General features: G+C 31.0%; 1 protein-coding gene across 5 annotated transcripts; it reads left to right on the plus strand.

Annotated features, from left to right (window-relative positions):
* The first annotated feature begins 275 nt into the window (after nt 1-275).
* On the plus strand, nt 276-14820 carry LOC111280427 (putative protein phosphatase 2C 11). 5 transcript variants are annotated; one of them, XM_089756925.1, is made up of 11 exons: nt 287-445; nt 1339-1458; nt 2544-2607; nt 4186-4294; nt 4815-4968; nt 10486-10611; nt 11151-11274; nt 11394-11470; nt 12208-12862; nt 12920-13857; nt 14467-14820. In XM_089756925.1, the coding sequence occupies exons 2-9, from the start codon at nt 1342-1344 to the stop codon at nt 12262-12264; spliced, it is 828 nt and encodes a 275-aa protein (XP_089613051.1). In that variant the 5' UTR covers nt 287-445; nt 1339-1341; the 3' UTR covers nt 12265-12862; nt 12920-13857; nt 14467-14820. The 5 variants fall into 5 exon arrangements, with proteins under 5 accessions (XP_089613053.1, XP_089613051.1, XP_022723545.2 ...); XM_022867810.2 differs by having other exon boundaries at nt 12208-12260; nt 13803-13857; XM_022867808.2 differs by having other exon boundaries at nt 329-468; nt 12208-12260; nt 13803-13857.
* The last annotated feature ends 4403 nt before the right edge of the window (nt 14821-19223 follow it).

The raw sequence follows: 19223 nt of genomic DNA on the forward strand, positions 1-19223 counted from the left end.
AAAATTTTTATCTAAATAAAAATTTAATTAATGTAAATAAATATTAGAAGGGTTTATTGATTATTAGAAAAAAAATTTAGATGATTTTTTTACCTATAATTTAGATACTTTTTGTATCTTTTAACCTTTTTTTTAATTACAATATTTTAATTTCTAATATTATATTTGATTAGATTAGTGTAAAATATTAACATATTTAAATAGGTAAAACTAATTCTTACTTAGATGCAAGTTCTAAGCTAAACAAGATCAAAGCATATTAATTAAAACAATATGAAAAAAAAAAAAGAAGAAGCGTCCGCAGCTACGGCAGCACATGTTTTGGCCAGCTTATTTGGTTCGAAAAATGATTATCAAAAACAGACTACACTATTTAGTCCCTCAAAAACGATAACAAAACAGTGTCAGTCTCAATACAGATCCATACATCTCTCTCTCAAAAACTGTAATTCTCTGACTCTCTAACTGGCAAGTGATTTTCATTTTCTCTGTACATCTCAAACCCTAATTAATTTTAATTTTTCTTTTTTTAATCGATTATCATAAATAAAAATATTCAATTCGATCTCCATTACTCGCTTTTTCTCAATTTCCATTCGTTTTCTTCTGTTATTGTTTTTCTTTGTCTTGTTATTACTATTTGATGATCCGTTTGGTACCCGGGAAAACCAAAGGAAATGTAAAGAAATGGATTTTGATTGAGAAAAAAAAAAAAAAAAAGAAACTTCTCAAAAAGACTGAAACTAGTTGCCGTATCTCTCAAAAAGAAATGCATTTGTTATTTTTCTAGGATTGACTTTCTGTTTGATCAAAAGGGAGAAATTAGGTCTTTCTAGTTGCCGTGATATTAGTTTCTTGATTTGGACATGTTTTTAACAAGGATTTTGCCTATTAATACCTGTTTTAGATAAAGAAAAAAGTGGTATAGTACATGTAATTTTGATTTGATCTCTATTAACAGCTATATATATGTTTTGACAAGTTTTTTGTATTAATCTACTGGAATGTATTGCCCTTGTTCATTGATGGAATTAGGTTTGTGCGTAAATGGTAAAGAATTAAGCATGCCATGTGTGCATATATCTCTTACAAAAATTTTATTTTTATACTGACAAATGCTTGCCAGACAATAACCTTCATATGTATATATAATTGTTTTTGTGTGCATGTGGTGACGGTTTGCGCTTATAAATGTTTTCATGATTAAAGAGTTGTAAGGGAAATACAATTGATTTCTGTGGACAAGCATAGGCATGTGCTTGTGTCACTATGTCCGTGTATGAAAGTAGAAATTTAGGATAAAATATGTGACTGATAGTTTTTTTTTGGTTTACATAGGAAATGGGGGTATACCTTAGCACCCCGAAAATTGAAAAGTTCTCAGAGGATGGTGAAAATGACAGGCTTCGATTTGGACTGTCATCCATGCAAGGATGGCGTGCAACTATGGAAGATGCTGTAAGTTCTCTCTGTAATCTCATTGTTTAACTTAATGTACTCTGTCTTTGAATCATTAACTGAAGGCCCTCAGTTAACAATTAACTATAATATCTGCTTATCCTGTATGTATTATATGCTTCTTAACACTTAAATAATATCTAGGATATGGTCAATATCCTATGTTAAATATCTGGAATTAACATAATATATGCTTATCTTGCATCTAGTATATGTTTCTTAACATGGTGTTAAGTATCGTGTAGCTTTTAAGCTGAGTGCTAAGATTGCACCATCAGAAGGCAGTGGCTTTAGAAATTGCCTTAATGCTTTAGTGAGATTTTTAAAAATATCAAATCAAATGTATTATGAAGATTGTTAAAGTGAATTTTCTACTTTTGTAAGTTGATTGGAATGGCATGCCAATTAACTGATATATAATTTCTTATTTAAAGTTACTTCATAGCTTGGTTTCTTTGTTTCTAAAGAAATGTGGTTAAAATAAAGAAGACTGATCCTATACATTTTAAAAAGTAAGACATATTTCAAAGTGCATCTGTTGTTGACATTGGTCATAAATGGATGCTAAGGAATCAAATAACATGATTTACAAGCTAAAGATAGAAGCATTCATTTAGTATGACTGAAGATCCTGTACATAGTAATGTGATATCCATGCCATAAGGGTGCATAAATTTCTATTTTTTGTTTTGTTTTGTTTTGTTTTCTGGGGAGGTTGGGGGGAGGGGCTATTCACATCAAAAGTTTGACCATTTGGACTCTAGATTGGTCCTTTGGATTGAGTCTCACTAAAACCTAACATCTTAAAGGAAAGTAGAAACTCCTATCTGAATAGATTATTTTTGCTTTATGTGTGTGTGTGCATGCCCATGTGCTGTTTTTGAAAGTAATTGTCTGATGCTTGTCCAACTGTGTTTAAGACTTGTTATGTCTAAGAAGTTAAGGGATATAGGGTCCTTGTTAAAAGCATGCATTCAATGTCAATTGGTGATTATTTCCTTTTTCTCCAAGGACGATTTATCTACCTCTGGATAACACAATTTACCTTAAATGATGCTATGAATTTACTTTTGTGGTTTTTGCAGCATGCAGCTTATCCAGATCTGGACAACTTGACATCATTTTTTGGTGTTTATGATGGTCATGGAGGTAAGGATTTGAACTTTTTTTTTTCATTTAATTTTTCTTACAACCCTTTTTTTCTTTAAAATGTATTTAAAGTTCATGTTTCAGTCAAGTTTTGTTTCCTTTTCGGGATTCTGTTTGCTTTCTTCCAAATATAATTTCAGTCTTTACTGACCAGCAGTTGTGTTTGGTCTAGCAACTGATGAAGCAACTAGAGTAGAATTATTCCTTTAAATATTGAGGTTTTGTGATGTTACTGGATTCAAACTTGTTGACATCTGAGTGTGTTTAATATATATCATTGGAGGCATTCAATTTTTCTGTTTGTATGTGTTTCTTTTTCTTTTTTTTTTTTTCAAAAAATTATATGTAGCTTTGCTTCAAGTGTATGCAAAGATGCAAACTTGCTTGCTTAGAAACGTTTTTGTTGACAACTTTTAAGTTTCAACTTAGAAAAAAAAAAGGAGGAAAAAGAAAATGCTAAATTTCTTGTATCAAAGGATGAATCTCATCGAATCTTGTCTTTCCTTCTCTTATTTCTGTTTCTATCACATAGTCTATTGATATGAGATAATTAGCTGAAGATAATGTTGACAGTTGTTGGTCCCATTTAGCATACAAGTGCCTTAATTTGTTGAACTATTTCCTTTTGCCATATTTTAAATGAATGGTTTTATTATTTGAAGGCACCTATAGTGTCAAGTTGAGAATGATAATCATTTTAAAATTTGACTTGTGCTGATACACCAATTATATTGGTAATAATTCTGAATTGTACCATCAAACATTGAGTGAGTGGTAGAAAGCAAGCTGCAATTTTGGACTTGCTCGTTTTGTGTTTTGATGATTTTTTCTATTAGAAAATGGTAGAGGGATTGGTGTTGGTCAAGTGCAATTACTGGATGGGTGAGGCCTGCACAGATTGGGGATGTCATAGTTGGCATTGCTAAAAGGTCATGAATGGTGCCTAGGATGGGATTTTGGTTTCAAGTTCAGCATCCACCTCAGTGAGGTCCTTAAGATGCTTCTTTATTATTATTAGAAAGAAGGGTCTAGAAACTCTACTCATGCTTGAGATTTCTATGTAATGTATAAAGCGCTTATATCTGGCTGCAAAGTTTCTTGTTCTGTGATTCTTTTTGTTCTTCTGTTTTCTCTTAGTGTCCCTGACTTTCTGCAAAATTTGAATGCTTTGAAATATTGATGTGTTCAAATTGATGTATTTTGAACAACTTCATATATAGATGGTAACTTACTTTTCAGAAAGTTTTTTTTGTACACCTAGGTTATTTTATGCGCAGTTAATATTATTTGTAATGTTTCAAGTTTCTAAACTTAGGGAGAAAGTATTTAATTCACATTAGTTGTATAGGTAAAATATTGGTCTCTAGGGAAAGTTTACCTATTGTCATAACTTTCTAGTGTTCTTGAAGTCTTAAATATAGAAGTTGAGCTGCTTATGTTTTGCTCTTTTTCCCTTTTTTCTTATTGGAGCTTTTATGATTTTCAAAGCCTTTATCCTATTGAATTAATTGTTTACCTGATTAAATTCTTTGTGCTAAGCCTTTGAAGTATAATCTATGTGGGTCATTTTATCTGCAGGTAAAGCTGTGGCTAAGTTTTGTGCCAAGTATCTTCATCAACAGGTGCTCAAGCATGAGGCATATTCAGCTGGAGATATTGGGACTTCAGTACAGAAAGCTTTTCTCAGGTTCCTTTACTGGATTTATTTGCATTATTCTTTTGGTTAGCGATATTAGGAAGATGAGTCATAGCTCAAGCAGAAGGTAGCTGAGAAGGTGCCTTTGACATTTAAGTTACATTTTCTAAGTTTCCTGGGAATCAGGAAATGGACCGTGCGCTTGGAGCTTATGATCATTACCACTCATATTTTGTTAATGCATATAAATGATCATTTTAAGGTTTTCCTTTTATCTAATGAATTCATTCTGACACTGATGCAATTGCGGTTTCATATTGCCGTAATGTTACTAGGTTTTTAATGGATGAGCTATTTATAGCTCCATTCTGGCATATGCTATTGCCACTGCGTCTTTGACTGTTTAGGTCATCGTTGTCTAGCATTTTTGCTTTTTCCCTGTTTATTTGTAATATAAGAGTATTATGAATTTCATTTCAATGGATAAAATATGATATAAATTTTGGTGCATGTTGGTTAGTTGTTTCTTCTGCTATACATGCATCCAACTGCTGTTTTATTGATCATGCAGAATGGATGATATGATGTGTGGACAAAGGGGATGGAGAGAATTAGCGGTCCTGGGAGGTAAGATAGACAAGGTTTCTGGTCTTATTGAAGGGCTCATATGGTCTCCTAGGGGTGGTGAAGCCAATAACCATTTAGATGATTGGCCTTCTGAGGAGGTATTTTTATGATAGACAACTTAGCTTTTTAGATGTATGAAGCAATTTTATTTTGAATTTACCTTTCTGATCACTGGGCATTTGGACTAGAAATTTTTCAATGAGATCTAAGCTACATGGCTTTAAATGTTTCTTTGGTTGCTGTGATTGTTCATGCCAAGGAGTATAATAAGTTTGCGACTTACCCGATTCCTATGCTATCAATATAAGTAATTATATGTTCTAGTTTTTGGTATTAGTTGTATTCTTACATGATAAATCTCTTTACAAATAAATTTTTTCATTTTCTTTTTTAGTAAATTGGAAAAAAATTTTGATGAGAATACTGATAAAAGAAGCTTTGTGTCTTTGCAGTTTATACAAATATTTTTAATACCATTTTTTTTGTGAATATTAATAAAACATTTAACTTTAACAACCAATACTGTTTTTAGGAAATGAACTTAATTGAACCAACTCTATGAAGTAATGGATGTAGGATTTAGTAAAGTTTGCTATTTCCCTTTTGGTGCTAGATCAAGAGACAGTTTTTAACTAAGGAAAAGAAAAGTTATTAGAAATTTTTTGAGTTTTTCGATGAGTTTTTGAGAAGCCTAAACAACAGAAGATGGATAAATTAGAGGAGAAAGAAGATCTTTGTTGAGGTTTATATTTTTATTAAAAGGAGCTTAATATGAACTGGTTTGGAAAGTAATTAAGGAGCATGTGGACGCTTCTCTCTAGCATTAAAAGGGGTCAAATTCCTGTTCTTTTTGCCTTTGACTTAGCAGATGAAAATTGAAAAATATGAAGGAATTAGCATGCAGTCCAGTGTACAGTTTGGGGTTGTATATTTAAGAACTTTTACTGCCCCTGCATCAGACATTTCCTTGAGGATATCCTGCAGGTCGCCCTAGGATTATGAATTCTTGCTGTTACTGTAGAAAACTTAAATATCAATTGTCCTTAGTTCTTCTTATTTTATCTACAATGAAGGAGTACATCTAAATAAATAGGAATAGTTAAGTTCTTTATTAGGAAACAACTTATATGAAACAGAAAACAAAAAATAATGAAAGGAAGGAGAATTATTCTAGTCTAAAATAGAAACCAATTCCTAAAAACTTGACAATCAGAATAGTTGACTAAATCAGAAGAGTAAATAAGAAATATTCTCAAAGTAAATTAGGAAATCAAGCTGCATTAATGTAGGAGAATTAGATTTCTACACTCCCCCTCAACTTGGGTTATGAATGTTAATCATACTCATCTTGGATTTCAATCCGTCAAAAATGCTTCTAGGAAGAGTTTTAGTCAGAATATCTGCAATTTGTGAACTTGTAAGGATATAGGCCAGTTTGACCGACCCATTTTCTATCTTTTTCTTTATGAAATGTTGGTCTAGCTCTATGTGATTAGTCCTATCATGATAAACAGGATTCTTGACAATACTTATAGTAGCCTTGTTGTCACAAAACAATGTCATAGATGTTGCAGTCTGAACTTTTAATTCTCCAAGTAACCTCATCAGCCAAATTCCTTCACAAATACCATGGGACATTGCTCTAAACTTAGCCTTAACGCTGCTCCTAGCTCCAACAGCTTGCTTTTTACTTCTCCAAGTGACCAAATTGCTCCAAGCATAAGTGCAATATCCAGTAGTAGACCTTCTATCTGTTACTGATCCGGCCCAGTCAGCATTTGTGTACATTTCAACTGCCCTGCCCATTGACTTCTTAAAATATAGACCTTCACCAGGACTTTTCTTTAAGTATTGTAGGATGTGATGAACAGCCTTGAGATGCTCCTTGTTTGGATTATTCATGTATCAAATCACCATCCCTACTGGAAACCCGATATCAAGTCATCTATGGGAGAGGTAAATAAACTTCCCAACTAGTCTTTGGTCTCGCCCTTTGTCCATGAGAAAGCTTTCATTTTTACTTCGAATTTTATTAGTTGAGTCCATCGGTGTATTGGCAAGTTTGCATCCAATCATGCCGGTTTCTTTGAGTAGATCAAGTACATACTTACACCGAGACATTGATATTCCATTCTTAGACCGTGCCACTTCCATCCCAAGGAAATATTTAAAGAACCCCAAGTCCTTTATTTCAAACTCCTTTGCAAGGAGTTTTTTCAAATTATCTATTCCTTCCTTGTGGTCTCCGATGATTATGATATCATCTACATAAACGATAACAATAACTCCTTTTCCTTCATTAGTGAACTTAACAAACATAGTATGGTTAGATTGACATTGAAAGAATCCATACCTCTTCATTGCCTTGGTTAACCGTTCAAACCAAGCATGAGGAGATTGTTTAAGTCCATACAAAGATTTTTGGAGTTTGCACACTTTGCCCAAGTTGTCTTGCCTTTCGAAACTAGGGAGAATTTCCATGTAGACATCCTCCTCCAAGTCACCATTTAAGATTGCATTCTTGATATCAAGTTGGTGGAAAGGCCAATCCAAGTTGGCTGCTAGTGACAATAGAACTCTAATTGAATTGAGTTTGGCTACTGGAGCAAATGTCTCCTTATAGTCTATCCCATAGGATTGAGTGAACCCCTTTGCAACATGTCTAGCTTTGAACCTATTTATATTTCCATCTACATTGTGCTTTATTGTGAAGATCCACTTACATCCAACTGCGTTTTTTTCTTTGGGCAAATATGAAATTTCCGATGTCCCATTTTTCTCTAGTGCCTTGATTTCTTCAAGAACTGTTGCCTTCCAATCTGGTTCATTGAGGGCTTCCTGAATATTTTTTGGAATTTGCACATTGTCAAGATTAGTAGTGAAGGCTCTTTGGATTTAACCTTTCATATGAGATGTACTTGTAGTTAGGGTACCAGACGCATGATCTCACACATTTTCTTAATGCAATAGGAATGTTAAGGTCACCAACTGGCTTACAAGTTTCAGTTTCAGATTCAATAGGGACATTACCTGTGTTAGTTTTAGGTTCTTGGAGACTCTGATCAGGTTGATTTTTAGTGCTGGGCTGTGAACGGTTGTCCATTTCTTCCCGTGGTTTTTGCTTCCTTGAGAAGATTATCAATTCTTTTGTTTTTTTCTCTTGCATAACCTTAGGGTTTGAAGAATCAAAAGTTGTCTGAACAGGTTGGGTTTCGAAATCTACATGGCTGATAGGTTGGGTAGGTTGAGAATCTCGTTTTGAAGGGGCTGGTTGAGATTCTAGTTTTGAAGGGGTTGGTTGGGAAATTGGCAAGTCAACAGCTAAGAATTGATACTCCTGAGTAGTATTCTCCCCCTGAAGATCATTCTTGATGTAGGATGGAAGATTTTCAAAGAAGGTGACATCCATAGAGCTATAGAATTTTTTTGCGAAGGGTGAGTAACATCTGTAGCCTTTTTGGTTTGGGGAATAACCAAGGAAGATGCCTTTTAAGGCTTTGGGATCAAGCTTGCTGCGGTTTTGTTGTCTAATATGAACAAAGGCAATGCAGCCAAAGAGTTTGATTGGAATGGAAGAGATCAACCGAGTTTGTGGGTAGGAAGCAAGGAGAGTTTGACAAGTTGTTTTAAAGCCAAGAACTCGAGAAGGCATTCAGTTAACCAAATAAGTTGGAGCGAGGGCAGCTTCTTCCCAAAAATATTTAGGAACATTGAAAGTCAACAAGAGGGATCTGGTTACGTCTATCAAATGTCTATTTTTGTGTTTGGCAACCCCATTTTGGGTGTCAACGCTAGAGCTTTAATGGATAATGCCATGATTGGTGAGGTAAGGGCCAAGAATGGAGTTGAAGTATTTCCTTCCATTGTCAGTTTTAAGGACTTGGATTTTGGCTTGGAATTGGGTTTGTACTATGCAATTGAAGTTTTGAAAGATTTGGCTAACCTTGGATTTTTCTTTCGTAAGGAATACCTAAGAGAGTCAAGTATGATCATTGATGAATGTAACAAACCGCCTAGAATCTGTGATTTTGTTGACTCTTGACAGTTCCCAAATGTCATTGTGAATCATTGAGAAAGGCCGAGATGATTTATAGGAAAGGCTAGGGTAGGTATTTCGAGTGTGCTTGAAAAATTGACAAATTTCACACTGAAAATCTTTAGAGATGTTATTGAATAATGAGGGAAATAGCCTTTTTAGGTATGAAATACTTGGATGTTCTAATAGATAATGCCATAAAATGATAAGGTCATCCTTACTAGTTTTAGAGGCTAATGCTGTACAAGAGTTTTTGTGGTCTCTCAAGTGCATCATCTTGAAGAAGGTAGAGCCCTGCACACATCCTAGCATTGCTAATAATTCCCCCCAAAGCCCAATTCTTGAAATTCACACAAGTTGGGAAAAAATTTAGTGACACAACATCTATCATTCGTAAGCTTACTGATAGAAAGTAGGTTACAGCTTAGATTAGGGACATGGAGGACAGAGTCAAGCGTTATGTCTTTCGAAACTACAATAGAACCTGTTCTTGCCACCTCTGAGAGAGAGCCATCAACAATTTTTACAGCAAAACTATCATAGCAAGGTTTATATGTGTTGAATAAGAATGCATCTCCAGTCATGTGATCCGATGCTCTTGAATTAATAATCCAAGATTGTGTATTTCCCCGTTGAACACTTAAGGCATTTAGGAAATTACCTTTTTGTGCTAGTAAACTAGTTCCGAAGGTTGCAAATTTGTTTTGAAGGGTTTGTTGGAGCATCACCTTTTTGTGACTTTCCTCATTCCATACCTTTGCAGAAGAAGAGTTCTCATTCTTGCTAGCCATAATGTCTAATAGTTTAGGCCGACTTGCTCTGATACTATGTAGAAAACTTAAAAACCAGGTGTCCTTATTTTTTCTTATTCTATCTACAATAAAAGAGTACATCTAAATAAATAAGAATAGTGAAGTTCCTTATTAGGAAACAACTTATATGAAACAAAAAGCAAAAAATAATAAAAGGAAGGAGAATTATTCTATTCTAAAATAGAAACAAATCCCTAAAAACTTGACAATCAGAATAGTTGACTAAATCATAAGAGTAAATGAGAAATATTCCCAAAATAACTTAAGAAATCAAGCTGCACTAATGTAGGAGAATCAGATCTACACTAATATACTAGAATCAGATTTCTACTGTTACTTTACTTGTACGCATCTTATGAACACCATTAGATATTAGTGACTTAATTATTTTAGTTAGAATTATGAAATCTTTATTGTTGGACCTTTTCCTTGTTTGAGCCTCTACCATGGATAGGAAAGATGGGAATGTTTTTAGACAAAGACATGTCTTCATTATTTAAATTTGGAAAAAGTGAACTTTGAATAGTTGGTACTTTATAGATAGGTGGATAGCAAACAATCATTATTAAATCATATGTTAGCTTGACTTTTAAGTTATAGTGGAGGAAAGAGGGATAATTGAAGTATCATATGTGTTGCTGACTTTAATATAATTTGTTTAATTCTTTGAATGTGATACTTTATGTAAGAAGCTTTTGTTTGACTTGTCAAATGTCTATTTGACCTGTGAAATTCTAATATGAAGTTTTGTTTTGGTTGCAAACTAGGGCCCTCACTCTGATTTTCAGGGACCTACTTCTGGAAGCACAGCCTGTGTTGCAATAATTCGAAACATGCAACTTGTTATTGCTAATGCTGGTGATTCCCGTTGTGTAATATCTAGAAAGGGTCAGGTACAATTTTCTTTTCTTCTGCTGAACGATGAAAGCACAATTTCAAATTGTGTTTTCTTCTGCAGAAGCTTTTCTGAAGGCCTTTCAAAGTTGTGAGCTGAAGGGATGTTTGCTTTGAATGACAACTAGTGGTTTTGTCATAGGTTAATTCTAGCACTTTTAAATGACTGTTGTCCAGGCTATATTGTTGTCATGATTTAGGAATAAGATGCCGTAAGCAGGGCCCTGTGAGTATTTTTAGTGACATGGAAATGATTGTAGCAGATGTTCTTAACTTTTTCCATATGATTGGTGATAGGAGAGTGGAAAGCAGTGTTAATGTAATATAATCTTGTTACACTATTTTTCAATTTGCTTTCAGTATAATAGTCACTATATTTATTACTGAACTAGTCTCTAAAGCATTTATCCATGCTTCATCTCCAAAAATATTTTTAAGTTTTCTTTACTTCTCTCCTTGAATATGCAATAGGTTTCCTCTTTAAGGTGGCAGAGCTTAGCTGGTGCATTCTTTATTTCATAGAAGCTTCCTTTTACAGGCTTATAATCTATCCAAAGATCACAAGCCTGAACTTGAGGCGGAGAAAGATAGGATTCTGAAAGCTGGTGGTTTTATTCAAGTGGGACGTGTCAATGGGAGTTTAAACTTGGCCAGGGCTATTGGTACCTTCTAGATCCCATTTTAACTATTTTCTGTTGAGGGGAGATTGAGGTGTGTGGGGAGTGGGGAAATGGATCTAACATCAATTGCTTGTTGATCTATAATTGTCTTTCGCTTGCAGGAGATGTGGAGTTCAAACAGAACAAAACTCTGCCTGCTGAAAAGCAGATTGTAACAGCTAATCCAGACATAAACATTGTAAGTGAATAGCTGTTTTCTTTAATATTTGTGTCATTATTCAATTCATTCTATAAATTTTGATATTGGCCAATTGATTTAATGAATAAACTAAAGTAACATTTGGTTTTAAAAAAAAAAGTCATTTTTTATTTTCATTTTCCTGAAAAATAAAAGACATGAGTTAAAATGTGATTAGTAATTAAAGAGGAAAACAAATTAAAAAAAAATGAAAATAGGTCGAAATATGAAAACAAAAAAAAGATGTTTTCAATTGTGAAAAATAAAAGATGTACATTATTTTTTCCTTATGTTTTATAAGTTACCATTTTCAAATACTTTTTAATGTCATTAATTAATAAATATATATAATATTTATAATTAGATACCATTAATAGTAATATCATTGAATATTTATTTATTTCCTTATTTTTACATTTTCATAAAACAATTTCTAATTTTGTTTACCAAATAAAATTTTTAAAAAACAAAAATATAAAATAAAAACTATTTTCTAAAAAATGAAAATAAGAAATAAAAACAAAAAATATTTTCTCAAATCGAACAAAACTTAACTTTTTTAAATATTCTTTTATCAAAATTAAAAAAAATAAGCAATCTATCTTTATTCTGTAATTTTAGTATCCCAGACGCACATATAAAACCTTTGCTGCATCATAAAATCAAGATATATCATGCCAATCGATGTTCTTATTCATCCCTCTGTTTATATTCTGTTTTTACCCTCTTTGAAATAGGTTGAGCTTTGCGATGATGATGAGTTTCTTGTTTTAGCTTGCGATGGGATTTGGTGAGTTTCTTTATAGGAGTGTTTCTTTACAAGAGCTTCCATCATTTACCCACCTCTGACATCAACTTTAGATCCTTCCAGAATATTACTTGGGTACTGTTGAGAAAACTCTGTAATCTGCTCTAGGTGCATGCTGGATGCATCCATGCATGCCTACTTGCCAATCTTTCTGAAAGATTTGATATCAAGCAATTTGTCAGAGCATGACTTTAAGTTGGACTGGTGGATGAGTGGAGATTCATGTAGCCAATCCCAACTTAATGGAGCTAGGAATTATTTTATGTGTGTGTGTTGATGCATGCAAATATTTGTCTATGTATGCATGTGTGTATGTATATTAGTAGGCGTTGATGTTGGTATAAATGAAAGGGCTAAGGTGAAGAGAATGTGTCTCATTTATAGGTTCCCTTGGGAGGTTGTAGGAGGGGTATTGTTGAGGATAGATAGGCAAGAAACAAAAAGTTTGGGTAAGGATGAAAAGAATACTGCTAAATACTTGAAAATGGAAAGAGGTAGGCTATTTTTTCTGGGATGTGAGTAGGATGTCCAGAGGCGATTTATAGCTCTTATCATTGACAAGTATAGTCTTCTTTTCTATATACGTGTGTGTGTGTGTGTGTGTGTGTGTGTGTGTGTGTGTGTGTGTGTGTGTTTGTAAGATAAGCAAGAACGCCAATATTAATTTGTCTGACTGTAACTAATTTTCTTTACCTCTTTTGGCAAGTTAGTTTTTAACAAGCTTAATACTGATTTCTTTATGCCTGTCCATTGGACTTTTCCCTGTTTGTTTACAACTTTTATTTTTTTATTTTTGCTGAATTTGAATATTTTCATTGACTAGCATACTCCTTTTGGTTCCTCCCTGCCTCATCTTTTCTTGGTCATATGTTCTTGATTATGGATGGTCATATGGGCTTTCTTCAGAAGAATATAGAAGAATCACACGTATGCAAAATTTAAATTATTTATTAGACACCATTATGTAGAGGAATATGCTTTTTGGTTGGTAAGCGGGGTTATGAAACACACATGGATGTAATTAGAACATCATTTTATGCAAAAGAGTGAAATTTTTGTACATCTAACTCGAAAGTAGATGACGGTAGAATGATTTTTTTTTCTAGGATTCATTTCAAGTACTAAATGTGAAAATTGATACGATAGAAAGATTTAGTCAGTGATGTCCATGTTAAAATATTACCAAGTTATTTCAATTTCTCAAAAATAAATTATGTGATCCTTCTCCTATTTTTGGAAAACATCTTGAGTGTATCTGAGTCTAGGGCAAGAAAATAGTTTTTGCAATATTGGTTATAGTTTGCTCTTTTCTGCCTGGTGTATGATGTTCTCTCAGTCAATTGTTATATTAGAACTCAGTCCTCCACCTGCTCTGTACAATGGTGGAAGAGGGCTACTTTCTGATTTGTTCCTCATCCAAATTAATCATCTGAATCTGAGTAAACATTAGTGACTTAGATGATATTAGTTCTTTTTATTAATTCGATTCTAATATTTTTCTGTTTTTATTTTTTTTTTCACTAGGGATTGTATGTCAAGTCAACAACTAGTGGATTATGTACGAGAGCAGTTAAACTCTGTAAGTTCCTTCAGAGCCCTCTCAAAGCATTTTAAACCTGTCAATACAAAGATTTCATTATTGAACACTGCTAAGCCTGGTAGGATTGTTGAAGGTAAGATATGGGAAGAGTAGAATATTCTTCATTTTTATTTTCAAATTTTTATATTATACCTATCCTTATGAGTATTTAATGCGTATAAGTAATTTTAATACCCATAGCTCTAAAAAAAAATAATAATAAAAATTTATTTTTAAAATTTTTATTTTATATATTTAAGTAATTTTTTATTTTATAAATATATATTAATATATATTTTTTCAGTAAAAAGATATTAAATTTAATTAATCTAAAATAATAATTTATATTATGTAATAAAAAAAATATTTACTAAATATATATATAGGGTAGGTAGGGGCTCTATATTATTCATTTTCATCCTGTACGGAGTAAAAATTTAGAATGATACTTATTCCCATCTCCATTTCTATACTTACAATGTAATAATCATTTTCATCTTCGTTCTGATAAAAAGCATGATTCATTATTGGGTATGGTAAGATTGATTACAGGGTAAGATTGACAACCCTAAAACCTGGTGAATTATACGTGCATTCTTTCCTGTGCAGGAAACTAAACTCTCAGCTATCTGTGAGAGAGTATTTGACAGGTGTTTGGCTCCAACAGCCGGTGGCGAGGGATGTGATAACATGACGATGATCCTTGTTCAGTTCAAAAAACCCGTTGGTTCAGGTAATTCTTCTTCGGAGCAGCAGCCACCATTGACCGATCAAACACCCATCACTGATAAAAGTACATTGGAATCTGGATCTTAAGAAGCATTATCCTACTTTCATTGACCAAATCACTACCCATTAAATTAAAAGCTGTAAGCGAAAAAGCATATGATGCTTATTTTTCACATTTAGGAAGTGATTTACGATGATATGATTATTATATATGTTCCAAAGTTTTTGATTGAATGGCTCAGCTATTAAGGGTTTTTGTACATTTGTTAAATTTTGTGCTTTATCTTTGAAATTTAAGTGGTTTTCCATGATTCTACCAACATTTATACTATATAATTAAAGCAATTCATAGAAAATTACTATATTACTCATTCAATTATTTCATCATTGTCAATTAAAAAGTATAATAATACCTTTTTCTCATTATCAACAAATATTATTATAATATCTTTTTATTTGTAATTACAAAATGTTTTTTTATTATAATTGGTAAAATTTACTATATTGCTTCTCTTGCTGTAATTATAAAAATGATTCTCTTTATTATAATTATGAAAATGATTCTTTTATCATAATTGATTAACTATAATTAAAAGTAATTTTTTTGAAAATTATAATATTGTTCCTTTAATTGTTGGATAGTTTTTATAATTGTTCGAAAGAACAATAATATCCTTGCTCTTATAATTAAATAAAATTATCATAATACCTTTTTTGTCATAATTTATCAAAATTATTATAATGTAATGCGCTTATCATAATGATTAAAATGTTTTGTTTATCACAATTGATCAAAATATCAAAATTACTATAATAGTTCATTTATCATAATTATGGTATGACATATGACATTTTATTTAAATTTATTATACTATCTTTATTAAATTATATATTAAAATTTACTACAATATAAAATTAATTAAAATTAAAATTACTAAATACTCTTATTAAATTACATATTAAAATTTACCATAATATAAAATTAATTACATTTTAAATTGCTAAATATCCTTGTCATTGCATCATAAAAATTATATAAAAAGTTTGCTAGATATTAAATTATTATAGTAAAATAAATCTATACAACACATTAAAAGTAATCTCATAGGAAAATTACTATAACACCCTTTTAATTAATTGATTATTAGCTGACATATGTCTAAATTTATTATAATGTCCTTTATTCTATAATTAGCCAAAATTATTATAATACTTTTCTATAATAATTACAAAAATAATCTTGCTAACATAATTGGTCCAAAATTACTATAATGTCTTTCTTATTATAATTATGAAAATATCTTTCTATCATACATGGTCTTAACTATTATAATACATCTTCCTAACATAATTATAAGAATGCTTTTTTTACTATAATTAATCAAAATTATTATAATATTTCTATTAAAATACATATTAAATTTTAATAAAATATAAAATTAATTTTATATGAAATTACTAACATGCCCTTACCATTCCTTCATGGAAATTAGACATGTGGCATTTTATGAAAATTATTATAATACCTCTATTAAATTATATATTAAATTAATTATATAAGACTTAACTAATCTTAAATTACTATAAGTCTATATAATATATTGAAAGTAATATCCTATGAAAATTATTATAAAAATATATTTATCATTTTTAACATAAATAATAAATATATTTTTATAAAAATAATAAATAAAATTTGACAAAATTATCAGCTCCGACATCACGGGGAAAAAATCTAATATCATTTTAGTGCAAAGTAGGTCTTTTGTTTGGTAAATGTTTTCTTTTTTTTTTATCAAAAATGAATGAAATGGAAAATGCAAAACTAGAAAATAAATAAAAATCAAAGACAAATCTTAATAAACGAAATTAAACAAAAGCGTCAATAAAATACTTAAAAGAATATTTTTATACTGGAGAAGGTGCCTTCAAATAGTTGGATAGAGATTATCAATCATAAGCATCAACCTGACCATGCTGTTACGGAAACACGATTGCATTTTTTTTTTTTTTTGAAAAAAAATCTCCATCGTTCATTTAAAAGGACTGAATCCATCTGTATAAGGGGTACAATAAAATTTGGGCATTCAGCATTTCAGACCTGCCTGTTAGTGCTTTTGAGGCCATATTTTGCTAGACTATGGGCCACCATGTTCCCTAGTTTTGGAACGTGCCTGATATTGGTTTCATCCATGCAAGCCAGCTTTTCTATCCCTTCTTCGATGATAATGCCAACTGGTGAGAGATCAGGCTCCTTTGATTTTAACTTCTTTACCACAGTTGGACTATCACCCTCCAATATTATCTTCCTAAAACCCAGTTGCAGTGCGAAAGAGGGGGCTTCACAAGCCGACCTTGCTTCAACCTGAAAAGCATCAGTTGTAAAAGTTTTAAACATTATTCTGCATGTGGTAGCGCCCAACACTGTCCCCATACCATCTCTAATAACGATTCCAATCCCTCCACTCTTCTATTGGTTGTCGAAAGAACCATCGAAGTTAAGTTTTTCCTTCCTTGGGTACGATCAGAGATTCAAATAATGGTTTAATAGTGGAATAACGGCTGTAAATTTAAGGTAGCGCCGTCTTCCGCCACCGTTATTAGATAAAAAACGGTTGAAAAATTCATTCACAGTAAAAACGGAGAGTAACGATCGTAAAATAACGGCGTAACGGGTAATAGTGACAATAACAGATCGTTATTGTCACTATTTCGTTTTTTTACTCACAGATCTAATAGTTCAAGAAAAAAATAAAATTTTAAGTCTGCAGAATAAAACAATAAACCTGCAAAAATAAAAGTAAAAGCCAAAGCAAAAAATAAAGCTCACAATCTCAGATTTTTATCATCAAAATAAATTTAAAAACGAGCTAAAAAACATATAAATTATTTCAAGTTTCGACCATTCAATCGACATTTTTGGCATTCAAATTCAAATTAACTTCAAGTTTTCAATCAACATTCAAGATCAAATAAGGTAAGAAAAGAAAGTTAAATTACCTTTTTTTTTTTGTAAAATTTTTGTAAAATGATATGTTGTGTCTTGTGAGAGTTTGAAAGATGAATGAGGTATCTGTAGATACTAGGCAAGTCAGCAAGTGATAGTGATAAAAGGATGTAAGAGAAAATGAGAGATGAAGAAAAAAAGAAAAGAGATAAGAAGAAAATTTTGGAAAGCCAAGGAAGGCAGCACGAAGAAGAAGATGAAAAGAAGAGAGTATTAGCATTTCTAGAAGGGTCTGTCGTTTGCTAGAAAGAATTAAACAAATTTGAGATATTAGGCACGTGGGGAGAGATTGGATGGGGTGGGGAGAATTGGGTGTGGTGGGGCGCTGGGGGGAAGGTGGGGAGGGATTGGGTGTGCTAAGGTGTTTGGAGGGTGGGATTGAATTTTTTTAATTTAATTTTATAATTAATTTTTGAAAATTTTTTAGATAAAATTTAATTAGTGGTTTTGAAAATTTATAATTAAAAAAAAAGAGATTAATAATTTAATATAATATATAGAGATTTTAAATGAAAAATTTTGATAAATTTTTTTGTATAAGTTAGATGAAAAATAATTAAATTAAATATTATATTTTGATTGTGTTATATATTAATTGATAATTTTGTATCTGAATTTTAATTTTTTTTTTGTTGTTTTGATATTTATATTATTGTCAATTCTTTTGATATTAGATTAATTCTTGTTATTTTTGTGTAATTATTGAAGATTGTGTTTATTATATAATTATTAAAAGTTGTTTGTGATAAAAAAAATTTATATCAATTAGTGTATCAAAAAAATTAAGTTACTTACCAAATTTAGCATTTTATGATCTATTACTCTTATTAAGATTAAAAACTAAAAAATAAAAAATATAGGTTTGAAAATTTTATTAAAATATAAGTTTGAAAACTTTTAATTTTTGAAATTTTTTTAGATAAAATCTAATTAAAGGGTTTAAAGATTTATAATTAAAAAAATTAAGAGATTAATAATTTAATATGATATACATAGAGATTGTAGATGAAAATTATTGATAAATTTTTTATATAAGTTAGACGAAAATTAATTAAAATTAAATATTATATTTTGATTGTGTTAGATATTAATTTATAATTTTATATATGAAATTTAATAATTTTTTTTGTTGTTTTGATATTTATATTGTTGTCAATTCTTTTGATATTAGATTAATTCTTATTATTTTTGTGTAATTATTGAAGATTGTATTTAATATATAATTATTTGAAGTTATTTGTGATAAAAAAATTAATATCCATTAGTGTATCAAAAAGATTAAGTTATTTAATAATATTCTTAAGATTAAAAACTAAAAATTTAAAAATTTAGCGTAAAATCAATTTTTAATGATGTAATAAGTAATATTAATATTTCTAAATATAAGTTTATTTTGTTTTTATACAAAATAGTAAGTATGCCACCACGTGAAGAGTTCCCGAGTAAAGGAGTAGATGACGCGCCAAGTGATGATATATGTTGCCATTTTGAAACCCCTGTGCCAAATACAAGAGGAAATGTTTCATGTAAACTTTGTGGTAAAGTTGTAAAAAAAGGAATAACACGTTTCAAAGAACACATTGCTCATAAAACTGACAATGTTGCACCGTATCCCAATGTTACTGGTATG

Source organism: Durio zibethinus, chromosome 28 (genome assembly GCF_047325235.1).
Source record: "Durio zibethinus cultivar Kanyao isolate XHJ-2024 chromosome 28, ASM4732523v1, whole genome shotgun sequence".
Taxonomy (NCBI): Eukaryota; Viridiplantae; Streptophyta; class Magnoliopsida; order Malvales; family Malvaceae; genus Durio; species Durio zibethinus.

What these genes read in the sequence shown, in the direction of transcription:
- LOC111280427 (XM_022867810.2), top strand. Translation starts at nt 1,342, where the DNA reads ATGGGGGTATACCTTAGCACCCCGAAAATTGAAAAGTTCTCAGAGGAT. An exon ending in GTACAGAAAGCTTTTCTCAG is followed by an intron (nt 4,295 to 4,814) that starts GTTCCTTTACTG and finishes TTGATCATGCAG; the next exon opens with AATGGATGATATGATGTGTG. An exon ending in ATGATTGGCCTTCTGAGGAG is followed by an intron (nt 4,969 to 10,485) that starts GTATTTTTATGA and finishes GTTGCAAACTAG; the next exon opens with GGCCCTCACTCTGATTTTCA.